Source organism: Gracilinanus agilis, chromosome 1 (genome assembly GCF_016433145.1).
Source record: "Gracilinanus agilis isolate LMUSP501 chromosome 1, AgileGrace, whole genome shotgun sequence".
Taxonomy (NCBI): domain Eukaryota; kingdom Metazoa; phylum Chordata; class Mammalia; order Didelphimorphia; family Didelphidae; genus Gracilinanus; species Gracilinanus agilis.
In genome coordinates this window covers 493263640-493277147 of record NC_058130.1, presented here as the reverse complement: position 1 = coordinate 493277147, position 13508 = coordinate 493263640, and the positions used below count along the sequence as shown (strand labels likewise).

The 13508-nt window shown below is 34.8% G+C and overlaps 1 protein-coding gene and 1 pseudogene across 1 annotated transcript in view; one reads left to right on the top strand and one right to left on the bottom strand.

Moving 5' to 3' along the window:
• Positions 1-13508, bottom strand: part of UBE2W (ubiquitin conjugating enzyme E2 W) — a 90163-nt gene that overhangs the window by 31559 nt on the left and 45096 nt on the right. The window contains 2 exon segments of the mRNA XM_044682487.1: positions 6088-6190; positions 11259-11373. Coding sequence (XP_044538422.1) covers positions 6088-6190; positions 11259-11373 — 218 coding nt within the window.
• LOC123232558 lies at positions 6354-8160 on the top strand (annotated as a pseudogene).

Below are 13508 nucleotides of genomic sequence, written 5' to 3'. Positions count from 1 at the left end.
TCAGAGAATACCTCTTAACATCTCGTCAAAAAATAAATGAGAAGGCAGAAAGCTGACAAAATACAACTCAGTCTCATACATAGTTTCTCATTGGTGGTTCTGTATCAACCAGAAAACATTAGTACATTTTTATCAATGATTTGAAAATAGATATGGTAAGCTTATCACATTTTCAGATGGCAAAACTGGAGTGAAAGTTATTAGCAGATGACAGAATCAATAACCATTAAGAATGAGAAATTGTAATATCATGCATTTTCAATATTTCTATGAATGTGAGCACTCCCTTCAATGATACTGATTCACAACCCATTCATGACCTCTTATCCTAAGAAACACATCTATGTCCTCCAATATACCATCCACAGGAGCTCCAATCAATATGCTGAGGAGAACTATTAGTTTTCTTGAAAATGCATAGACACCCAATGGAGCACGCAATCTGTCCATTAGTTATTCCTTACTCTTGCCAAATAACACCGTCCACCCTATTGTCCAGCCATATATCTCTCTAAGGACATCCTTTGCTCTGCCTCTCTCATGCAATTTATGATTGCTGTTTTCAGGTCCACACCCATTATGCATTGCTCCACTGCCTGTAGGGGAAACCTCCACTTTAATTCTTCTGAGACTGTGATATTCCATGATTTGTAGCCACAAAGCAGCAGTGGAAAAATATTTATATTTACAAGATATGCTTCTGTTAATAAGAAGCTTAGGATTATTAAAAGCACTCCAAGTTTTCCAAAGGTAGTTCAACTTCCTATCTTCCTACTCAATTCTAGACTCAGTTTATTATCATGTGGGGAGAGGAGAGAAATGAGGGTAGTGGGATGGGAGAGAGATGGGATAAGGCACAGATACTCTATGGCTTTCTACTACTTGTGCTGATGTACCTCTCCATACTTAACTGGGCTTGTCCTCAGAAAATAGACTCTCTCTTATATATCTAAATATATCTATCTATATCTATATCTATATATCTGAAGCCTATCCAGCATGTCAGGACTTGAAAGATCTTATGTTCCACTGGCACAGCCTTTGAGAATCCTGGATAATCTCCATGCCATGAGGAAGTTTTAAGAATAGGAATGAGGAAAACAATGATATTATATACAAGTCAATGGAAAGACTCATGGTGGGTACCAGCAGGCTATAACATATAACTAAGAAGAAAAGATGAATATTCATATAACAAGGGTGAGGAGAACTGGTGAAGAAATTAAATGGTCTATTGGCTTTCATGATGTCAAGAGAAAGTGAGGAAGGACTCTAGTATGTCTAGTAGACCCATCTTGACTGCTCTGTTGTGAACTTTAAGAAGGATAAGGAGGGCAGAGATAAACAGAAGTTGTGATCTGCATCACTGAAGGGAACTAAGTCAATATATTTTTTAAAATTCATTTGAGTACCAAATCTGGACAACAGCAGTTTTTGACTATTTGACTTGTCCAAATTCTCACTTAGGAGGCTCTGTAATGTTCCAGGGCGTAAGGCTATTAGGATGATGTCCAATACAAAGAAGAGTACCAGTAGTTTCTCACCATTTATAGGAAATCTCTCTTGATTCAGATTAGTGCTAGACATTTTACAACACTTTTGGCAAGCATAGGTTTCCTTATTACCTCACTTGATATTTAATAGAAACATCCTGGTATGGTGGATAGAGAGCTGGTTCTGGAGTTAAGAAAACAACTAAGTATATTAGTACTAGTTTTGAGAAAGCTATATCAGACATGAATTTGTTGTTTACTCAACTCAATTATATCAGACTCTTTGTGGCCTCATTTGGGGTTTTCTTGGCAAAGATACTAGAGTGGTTTGCCATTTCCTTCTCTAGTTCATTTTACACATGAGGAAACAGAGGTAAACAGGGTTGTGACTTGCCCAGGGTCGCATAGCTAGTAAGTGTCCAAAGACAGATCTAAACTTTTGTATAGTTAGAGAATCTTGTACCTTGGACTTCATCTCCCAGCATCCCTCTTTCCCTGCACCCCTACGTTTGCGTCTTCTTGTGTTATTTATAAGTTTGCTATAAGCCAAGCCCTCTCTCTCTCTTCTCCCATAATTGTAGTTTGATTAGCTAGCTTGTTTTTACTTTAGTTATTATTAATAAACTTAATAAAATATAATACTTAATGTATATTAATTTTAATCTTAATACTTTAAAACTTTCTGACTTTATGCCCAGCACTTTGTTTGCTGTGCTACCAAACTACCTGCTCTATCAGACATGATAAGCAGTATAAAAATGGATTTGGTGTTATTAATTTCACTTAGGATATAGAGACTGGTCACATGACCACTGGGAAGTCAGCTAACTACTCAATGCCTTAGGCAGCATTCTTAAGCTCTATAAAGTACAGAGGAGGTGCTAATTTGCATTGGCAGAAAATGTTTCCTAATCTGGGAATTCCCCATACCAATTAAAATTTTAATCCTTCTTTCTATCTCTTGATATTAATAATCAGAAGATCAAACAAAAATAGCTGTTATCTTAATTTGCAAGGAATCTTGTATGATCTGACATTCATGATAGTACTCACTTTTAATTTTATTTGATAATGATTTTGATCTCTGTTCTAAAAAGCAAATTGTACAGTTAATTTGAAAGTGACTTACCTTTCTATTCAAATAGAATCAGTTGCATTATTTGTCATGATATGTGCTTGTCACAATCGGTGCCTCCTAACTTTGTGTTAAGTATTCATGATCTGTAGATGTGATGCTTTTGTATAGTTGTGAGCCTTTCTGGGTTCCTCTTGTTTCTTACTTCTCAACTATATTTGCCACTTTTTTTCCCCCACATTATATTGCCATATTATCCTTTATGTCCTTTTTTTGCACTGACATTACATCACTATCAAAACATACACTGATATAATTTGGAATGTTTTATCAAGTTTTGTTGCTCTACCTCTTCATTTCCACCAACAATAGTTATAAAAGTTTCAATTATTTTCAAGGTGGTCTTATTGCAAATGCTTATCATGATCCTTGGAAAACAAGATTATCCCGTGGCTTATGTGATGATATTTCATCCTGCCCTTGGACACACAATACAAAAAACCAGCTTCTCAAATTATTTACATCTCCAAGGAGATGTCAATAGACACTTGTCTCCTCATTTCATTAGCTCCTAGTTTAAATATATTTAGTTATAGTGTATAATATACTAAATGATTTCATTATAATAGCATACATGTTGGTCATATAAGAAGGATCAAATATTTAAATGAAGCTAATTCTAATCAAATCCAATATAATAGAATTAAATATGTAAACTTATGCTCAGGTTCCAAAAATCACCTGCAGAAATACAGGATTCAGGGATGGGAGACAGATATGGCTAATTAATTTATCTGAAAAATTACCTAGGGGTCTTGGCAGGGAAACTTCAATGTAAGGTAGAATGATAGGGCAAACAAAAAAGTTAGAGATCTTAGGCTGTAGAAAGAGAAGCAGTGTCTAGAATATGGGAAGTTAAAAATGATTGTCTATATCAGATCCCATCAGAATGTTTCTGTAAATTATGGTCTGTTTGAGATGCCACATTTTAGAAAGCACATTGACAGAGTAGGGGGTTTGGGAACTTTGGAGTTATACCACAAGTTAAAGGCACTGGGGGATGTTTGATCTAAAGAAGTCTAAAGAGCAGAAGGGGAAGACAAAGTATCATCAAGTAATTTTAAGGATTATGTGGCTAAAGGAATTTTAGGTTTTTTCTGTCTGGCCCCTGAATGAAAGATAAAAGGTACAGAAAAACAGATTTAGATTAGATGTAAAGAAAACAGAGCTATCCAAACATGGGATGACTTTGAGAAGTACTGAGTTTCCCCATAACTAGAGATCTTCAAGCAGCTGCATGGTCACCTGCTTTCCAAACATTACCTCAGTGATTCATTCTTTAACACTGGAGCAATATTTATTATATGAAATATTACAGAAGAAAATTAATGAGACAGCTTATTCTTTATATAAATTACATAAAAAACTTTCAAAACTTATACTAATACCAGACAAGCAATTTTCAGTGTTACATATACTTGGAATTCTGTCAAGTCAAACTGAGAGGATTTAGATAAAACTGCAGTCTTGCGTCATATATCCTCAAGTGTCATCTTCTGATGACAAATTTATAGGCTTTGAATACTAAGCATTCCCCCAGACAGCTTAACATAATTTTTTTAAATAGTGAGGAATATTTTATACCTGCCAAATATCAGAAGTAGATGGAATTCCAGGAAAGACATTAAAAAAGGAGGTACCAATGGTGATATACAAGGTGATAATGATACCTAAACTAAATGTTCTGAATGTTTCCAACAAGGCACTGCTATTAAGTGATTTCTTTATGGAGGATAAAACAAAATTAAAAAATGAAAAATGAAAAAATGAAAAATACCTTTTTGATCCTATTTTCTTTCCAAACCAAAAGCTATATTTTATTCTCATGGATGTTTTATAGCAATCTATTTTTCAATTGTGAGAAATAGAAAAAAGAAAAAAGCTGACAAGAGATCATTAAGAAAGACATCTTCATGACAAATTCTAGAGTTTCTATCTATCTGGAGCTATGAACCACACTACTGAACATTTATACCTATCAATGTGTGTGAATGGCCTCTACTGATATAGGCTGCAACTTATTTTTAATGTAGTAGAGAAGTCTTAAGAGATTTTTCACAGGTTAAAACAACTTGCTTATGATCACAAAGTTGATGAGCATTGAAGAGGGGTCAACTTTCTTAACTCCAAGTCTAATGTTCTTTTATTTTAAAAAACAAATACCCAAACTGTATAAAAACAGAAAGGCCATTAGTATGGATTTAAAAGTTTATTCCCACAAAAAACTTGAAGCTTGAGACAGTGCACCCTTCACCACAGGAACAGAGCCCAACTTTAACAGGTTTTTAAAGTTAAAAGAAAAAAAAAAGGAGGCTAGAAAATGAGTAAAAAGTAAAAAATAGGTTCAAACCCGGCCTCAGCCACTTCCCAGCTGTGTGACCCTGGGCAAGTCACTTGACCTCCATTGCCCACCCTTACCAATCTTCCACCTATGAGACAATACACGGAAGTACAAGGGTTTTTAAAAAAAAAAAAAAGTAAAAAATAAAAATCTATCTCCTTTGACTAGCATAAAGGAGAGCTTTTCTGCATAGACCTGTGTGTGACATTTGTTTTGGCCACTCATAGGCCCATTTTTGCCCCATTTTTTGTATTCTTTTGTATTCCAGATGAAACCTTAGTGTTGACTAGACCGTTGGAATATAAACACTATTTTTAATAACTGAATCTTGATCAGTTTAAGTCACTAAAATACAAATGGAAAAAAGGCATTTATATGTATGTGTATGTGCATATATGTTTATCCCTCACCATGGAATACACAAAAGCTTACACAGTAACATCACCACTATGTAGAATCAAATTGGCTCTCCCTATCATTCTCAACAGTAGAAGCAAAAACATCATTCGCCACATCAAAGGACAATTCGAATCAGTCAAAAGCGGGATTACCTCTCACTAAAAAAATTGAACTTTTCTAGGGAATTTATGGCCAAAGTTTCATTCCTTTGAATTCCAGAGACTACAAATGAAAATTATGTCCAAAATAAGTAAAATGTTTAGAAAGCAACAATGGGCATGAGGCTTTGGAGAAGAAAAGGAGAATGACCCTCAGTAGTTCCTATAAACTAAAATGATGGATAAGCAGTTTTGAGACTACAGACAAGGAATAAAAAAACCATTCTCTTATAGAGGATCATATTTTTAAGAGTTGGAGAGGAGCACAAAGCCCAAGTCCAAAAATTTTACAGATTGGGAAAATGAAGCACAGACTAAGTAAGTTGCTCAGAATCACATAGCTATAATAAGTGTCTAAGACAGGATTGGAATACATATCTTCCCGACTCCAAGTCCAGTACCCTATCCATTATGCCATACTGTCAAAGTCAGAATTAAAAAGATCATTACTCAGTCTTTTAATTAAGAACAAATAGGAAAAATATACCCAAAGACTAAGTTTAAATTAAGTTAAATTGGAATATAATTTTAAAATATAAATTATTTTTAAAAAGCAATTACCTGAGGAGAGTCAAAAGGATATCGACTACTAAACTTAAACAGAAGTTGAAATTTCTCCCCTTCATATAAAGTACCTGGTGCACCCTCCATGTCTACAATCCACCTGGAATTAAAAAAAAAAAATAAACAAATTAAAATCCTGTTAATCTCCCCCCCCCCCCTTTTCTGAGGAAGTATTACTCAGAGAAAAAGAATATTTGCCTCCTAGCTCTTAAGAGAATTCATCTGCCTCCCACTCAAAGGGCCCTCAGAGAGCCACTACCATTATGGTGGTCCACCAGCTAGCCTTGTTTAATGTCTCTGACAAGACAGGGCTGTTGGGACTTTACCAAAAATCTGAATTCAGTTGGTTTGACACTGGTTGCATTTAGAAAGACAACAAAAACTCTCAGAGATGTTTCTGAACTGACAGGATTCCCAGAAATGTTAGGAGGATGTGTGAAAACACCGCATACTACAGTTCATGCAGTTCAAGTCTTGGCTTATAATTCTCCAGAGGATTAAGCTGCCATGGCCAGACTTGATTTCAGTCTTATTGCTGTTTATTATCTATATCTCTTTGAGAAGACTATGGCTTCTCCAAATGTTCCGCTGAGGAAGCTGTTGAACAAATTGATTTTGGTAAAGTAACCTTACTCAGGGGTGCTGCTCAAATGACACTAATATATGAACCAGGAGATTATGAAATAGTATTGACTCAGAAGCTAAATTCTGATACTAAAGATACTACTATGGAGACTAAATGGCAGCTAGTATTAAAGGCCTTTACTCCCACTGCTTAGTATGATAAAAAAAGTATCAGATTATTTCAGAAAGGAATATAGTAAAAGTATCGCAGATTCCTTTAAGATATGGAATGAATCCTCACCAAAACTCTGTGCGGTTATAGACAGTGAAGTACAAACTTCCTCTTACAGTTATGAATGGATCCCCTTGGTTTATAAACTTATATGATGCCTTGGATGCCTGGCAACTGGTAAAAGAACTCAGAGATGATTTAAGTATTTCAGCTGCTATCTCCTTTTAAATATGTTAATCCAGCAGGTGCTGCTATTGGAATACCATTTAGTGAGGAAGAGGCTAAAGTTTGCATGATACATGATGTTTACAAGAATCCATCTACATGATACATAATAGCTACAAGAATTATTCCATTGTCAACTACATAAGGAAGAACAAGATAGAATGTTATCATTTGGTGATTTTATTGATGTATCTGATATCTGTGACATCACTACAGCTAATGGTATTCTCCAGGAAGATATGTGATGACATTATTGCACCTGTATATGAAGAGGCCTTCAAAATCCTCTCCAAAAAGAAAAATGGGAATTACTGTAAGCTCAGATGGACCCATGTTACAAACCAGAAGTGGATGAAATTAAAACTCTTTTTGTATTACAACTAAGTTAGAAGAGAGAATAAGTCTAACTTATTTGTTATTATTGACAGATATTATTTAGCAATATTGTTACAAAGCATGAAAATTTGCCTGAACCTACCATTGGGGACCTCATTGCAGCCACTATTGCTGTCAAGTACACTCAGTCCAATTCAGTGTCCTATGCTAAGAGCGGTCAGGTAACCAGTATTGGAACAGGTCAGCAATCCTGAATACGTTGTACATGTCTTGCAGGAAATAAGGAAAACATTTGGTGGTGGTATCCCCAGGTACTTTCAATGAAATTAAAAGTTGGAGAAAAGATAGCCAAAGTCTCTAAAGCTATTAATCTGGTATGTGATTGACACCATTGGTGAGAAGGATAATTTGGCCAAATGGAAAGCAAAGTTTGAAGAAGTTCCTAAAACTGTTAACTGAGATAGAAAAGAAGAAATGGATTGATACATTGAAACAAGTTATATGTAAGCTCTGATGCCTTTTTCTATTTTAGGAATAATATAGACAAGGAGTGGCATAGAATTCGTTGGGGCCCCTCAGGTTCAGCTGCTGCCTACATTGTGACTGAGGTCTGTGATGAGCTTGAAATTGCACTCATTCACACAAATTTTGACTATTTCATCATTGATTCTGATGCACACTTTTATGGATTTAAGAAAATATGTTCTGAATAACTGTGGACAATCATGATAGTGGTATATGAAAAATGTTAATGGATGCATAGAGCAGGAGACTCAAGAATCAGGAAGAACAAAGTTCAAATCTAGCCTCAGACACTTACTAGCTATATGATATCCTGGGGAAGTCTTTTCTTTGTATCTTAGTTTCCTCATCTGTAAAATGAGGCTATAATAATGCCTTTCTCACAGGGTGGTTATGATCAAATAACAATGCATGTAAAGCATTTTGAAAGCCTTAAAATAGATAAATGCTAGTTCCTTAATAAAGTCACAAAAGAAGAAAATTAACAGTCCAGAAAACAAAGCAAGACTAATCAGAACAGCAGTAATGCATATTATGTTATTCACTGAGGTTTGCAAAGCATTCTACATACATTATTTCATTGGAGTCTCACAATATGCCTCACAATAGGCAGGTACTACAGATGTTTCCCTCATTTTACAGTTAAGGAAAGTGAGGTTCAGAAAGGTTAAGTGATTTAAACAAGGTCAGTGTCTGAAATAGGATTTGCACCCCACATTTTCCTGGCTCTGTGTTCCACTTTATGCAGTACAGATGCCACATATTGTTCTCCTTCCTACATTCCCTTATGCCCACATGAAGAATCAACTGCTACTACATATTTTTTACACAACTATAAATATGACCATCCAGATGGGTACTCGATTATATGTCAGGTTAATTTCTGCTAGCACCTCTGCCCCACCTCTCTAGTCCCTCTACTGTTCTCTCTCTTCCTGAATAATCCTTCAATGTTAGCCAGGTTTAGACCAGCAGGACAGGACTAGACATTTTCCATCTAGTAGGTCCATTAAATTCATTAACATTCACATAGAACTTTATAAAGTTTACAGAGCCCTTTACATACTTTTGTTTGTTGCATTTGATTCTTACAACTCTGAGGCAGATAAAGGTATATTTTTATTTTGGAGATGGACAAAAGTCACTTTCATAGGAGTTCTCTCATTAAGAATAAAAAGTACATGCATGTTGGAATTGTAATAAGCAAAATTAAAAAGAGGCCTAAAAGCTAGATTCTAGTTCTCAATCTACCCACAAACTAAAAGTGACAGCTAAAGGACAGCACAATATAAACTCTTTAGAAGTCAGGACTATTTTGGTTTTATCCTTGCATCCACAACCTAATACAGTACCCTTGTACATAGCCAGTATTTAATAAATGTTTGAACTGGACAGATTACTTTTCTGTGTCCCAAAGTTTTCAATAACCTTGTTCTAAGGAAAATACTTTATAACTTAGTCTACATAAATTATGTTGTCATCTATAAAATCAGAAGACTGCATGAAAGTCTTTTAATGTTCTTTTTGGCATTATGATCTTTAAACTGGGGGTACAAAGAGATGGCAAGGAAGAAATCATAGTTGCTCTCTACTATCTCACCTCCCACAGAGCAATAGGACTTCCTTCAGGGGACAATTAAGAAATTTTCTAAAAGCAAACAATTAAGGCACTATAGCACTTAGGATAAGGATATTCTTTGGCTTTAGAGTACAGTGGTCACTCAAAAGGAGTTAACTACAAAGGATCTCATAAATTATGCTACTTACTTGGCTGTTTTCAATAGTGACTTTTTTTGCAAAAGAATCATTCAAAGAAAGGCAGAGAACTAGAAGCTAGGAGACCAATGTTCTATACTTGGCTTTCTAATTAACTAGCTACATTGACCTTAAGCAAGTTATAGCTTCTCTACACCTTAAGTTTCCTCTTCTCTAAAATGCAGACATTGCACTAGATAAATATTTTCTCCTAACTCCCTTCTTGCTCTATGACCTCCATGTGAGGAAAACTTTTGCATGAACCTGTGGTTTAAAAAAATTACTCTGGTTCCTATTCACCAAAGCCTGAAAAGTTCCTATTCTACCCATGTACCCATAAATCATACTGTTTGCTTTAGGGAAGCATTAACCTATATCTTCCTGCAAGTCAAGGGTACAGTGTCCTTACACACAAAGTTCTTTAACCTTGAATGGTTTCCACTTAAAGTGTGCTGCTGTGAAAGGGCACAGTGTACAAATTGTAGTTACTCAATGATACTAACGTAAAAATCAGATCTTGAAGATAACATGTAAACTAAGCGATGGTTGGGAAAATAAAACTGGGCTGTAATCCCCATTCTGCTAACTTGCCAGCAGTCTAACCTATGGGAAGAAAGCTCTTGTCTATGAAAAGAGACCAGATATGCTCAAAGGCTCCTTCTAACTCTAAAACTCTAGTATCCAATAATTAAGTAGCCATTTGCCTTCAGGTTAAATTAGCTCAATGTTATGTGTTGAAATAACTGAAGCCCCAAAGATTAAAAAATAAATAAATTTACTTTCCCAAGGTCAACTATTAAGTGGCAGAAAGGCAATTCAAATGTATATCTTTTGCCTCTAGTGCAACACTGGGCCATATCACTGCTATCAAAATTGCAGACTGTCTTATACAAGGTACCAAATGAGATGGCTTTGGGGCATATACAAGTTTCTACTATTACATTTTATAATCTTTATCTGTGCTCAAAATGTATGCTTAAAATTGTCTTTTTTTTCTCTTGATTTCCACTCTTCATAGTTACACTCCATGCTAAACTTTGATCAACTATCTGCTATATTCTCTTCATTATCATCTATGACAAGTAGATTCCCATTTTAACAAAAGTCTGATTCTGGATATAAACAACTTATCTTGTCAGATGGTTCATGTTAATAGAATTTTGCTAATCAAACATAATTAATTTCATTAAATGACACTCATATGAAATGCTGATAATTCCATTTGTTCTTATGGATTTGTCTTGTTTTAAAAGTTTCTCCTAACTAGTCTTACTGTTACTGAGATATGTAAACAGTATATAAAAAACCTATTCTTTTACATAAGACAAAAATTTACATATCATTGATACCACCTTTCCTTTAAAGATAATTTTACTTGCTACCGATTAACCAAACTGGTCTAATGTAAGATGTAGATCACTTAATTTCAACACATCAAGAACATATTAGAATACCTCTATTTGAAAAATATCCTTGCAATTAGCCTGGCTACTAAAAATAAGATCAAATAAAGTTTTAAAAATAAAGTACTTACTGTGTAATTGAATTCTGAACACTCTTTTCATTCAAAGTCATCCCTGGAGGAGGGTCATTTTGCAAAGCCAATAATTCTTTTTGCAGTCGTTTCTACAAAAGAGCAATAGCAATTCAAGTTTTGCATAATTTTTTGTTATATTACAGAAGAAATTATAGGTCTCATAACAAAAAGGATCTTAATTGAACATACTGAAATCCTTTAAGTCCTCCTTTCATAATCCATACCTTTCCTTTATCCACATCCCTCTTAAATCTTTACTGTTACATGCAAAACTGTTTTATAAACTATGTTGCTTATGTATTTCTAGAACTCATGAAGCACATTGAAATATTTGCTTCATCCTAAATTCTATAACCATACCCCTTGATACTTTGAAACTAGTCCATAATTTCCCCGACAAGTAAACATGCAACACTTTTAGAGTTGCATGTCTACTATTCTACAAGTCTCATACACAGCTATGCCTAAAAGTATAGATAAGGGCCTATTTTACTGTTTTCCACCAAAATTCTTGGAATTAATAATTCAGATAAGTTGTTTTTTTTTTTTAAAAAAAGCTAAGGATTTAGGCCTTTTTAAGTACCAAAACTTTCTACTTGGGGTGTAAGTCATAATGTTTTATGTGGTTTCTGTCCTCAGGCTATAATGAGATAAAAAGCCTTTTTCCTTTCTTTCTCTAAATTATTTTACTTCAACATCTCATTAACACCCAACAGAACCAATTATCATCACTACAAGGAGAATTCTCCAATCAATTTACTAAACCTTCTCAACTGACTTTCAGTCTCACATTTTCAATTGCCTACTGGATATCCCAAACAGAATATCCTTATAGAAATCTTAAACTCAACATGTTGAAAACTGAACTCTTTATCTTTTCCCCCAAATACCCCCTTTTGTTCCTAACTTCTCTACCGCCACCATCCTCTCTCAGCCACCCAGTTCTAGGTCATCCTTGCCTTCTCACTATCTCTTATCTCCCATAATCAAACTGCTGTCAAGGCTTCTTTCCAGACACTGCCACCATTCTGATGCAGGCCCTCATCACTTCCCACCTGAATTACTGCAATATCCTGTTGAATTTCCTCTCTGACACAAGTCTCTCATCTAATCCATCTTCAACTCAGCTGTCAAAATGATCTTCCCAAAGAGCAAGTCTGACCATGTCACCCCTCTACTCAATAAAACTCCAGTAGTTCCCTATTAACTCCTAGATCAAATATAACATGCTCTGGCATTTAAATCCCTTCATAAGGAAAGCAGAAATTGGGGGAAGTTTTTTATAGCAAGTGTCTCTGATAAAAGTCTCAATCTCAAATGCAGATAGTGGAGTTAAATTTAAAAGAATATAAGTCATTCTCCAATTGATAAATGGTCAGAGGATAGGAACAGAAAGTTTTCAGATGAAGAAACCATAGCTATCTACAGTAATCATTTGAAAAAATACTCTAAATCACTACTGATTAGAGAAATGCAAATTCAAACAACTCTCAGATACCATCTCATGTCTATCAAATTGGCTAATATGTCCAAAAAGTAAAATGATGATATATTGGAAGGGATGTGGGAAAATTGAGACATAATGCACTGCTAATGGAGTTGTGAGCGATCCAACCATTCTGGAGGGCCATTTGGAACTAACCTGTGCATACCCCTTTGACCTGGCAATACCACCACTAGGTCTGCCCAAAGAAAAATTTTTTTCAAAAGGGAAAAGGACCTATTTGTACAAACTTTAATTATAGCAGCTCTTTTTGTAGTGGCAAAGAACTGGAAATCAAGGGGATGTCCATCAACATGGGAATTGCTGAACAAATTGTGATGGAATACTACTATGCTGTAAGAAATGAAAAGCAGGATGATTTCAGAAAAACCTGGAAAGACTTACATGAACTGATGAAAAGTAAAGTAAGAAGAATCAAGAGAACATTGTACATAGTGACAACATGACAACTATTCTCATCAATACAATGATCTGAGTGACAATTCCAAAGGACTCATGATGAAAAGTCTCATCTCCAGAGAACTGATAGAGTCTGACAATAGATTCGAGCATGCTATTTTTCACTTTGTTTTTTTATATTTCTCTTTTATTTTGGTCTGTATTTTCTTTTATAACATGACTAATATGGAAATATATTTTCTATGATTGCATATATATATTTATATAAAACCTATATTAAATTGCTTACTGTGTTAAGGAAGGGAAAAGGGAAGGAGAGAATTTAGAATTCATTTAAAAAAAAT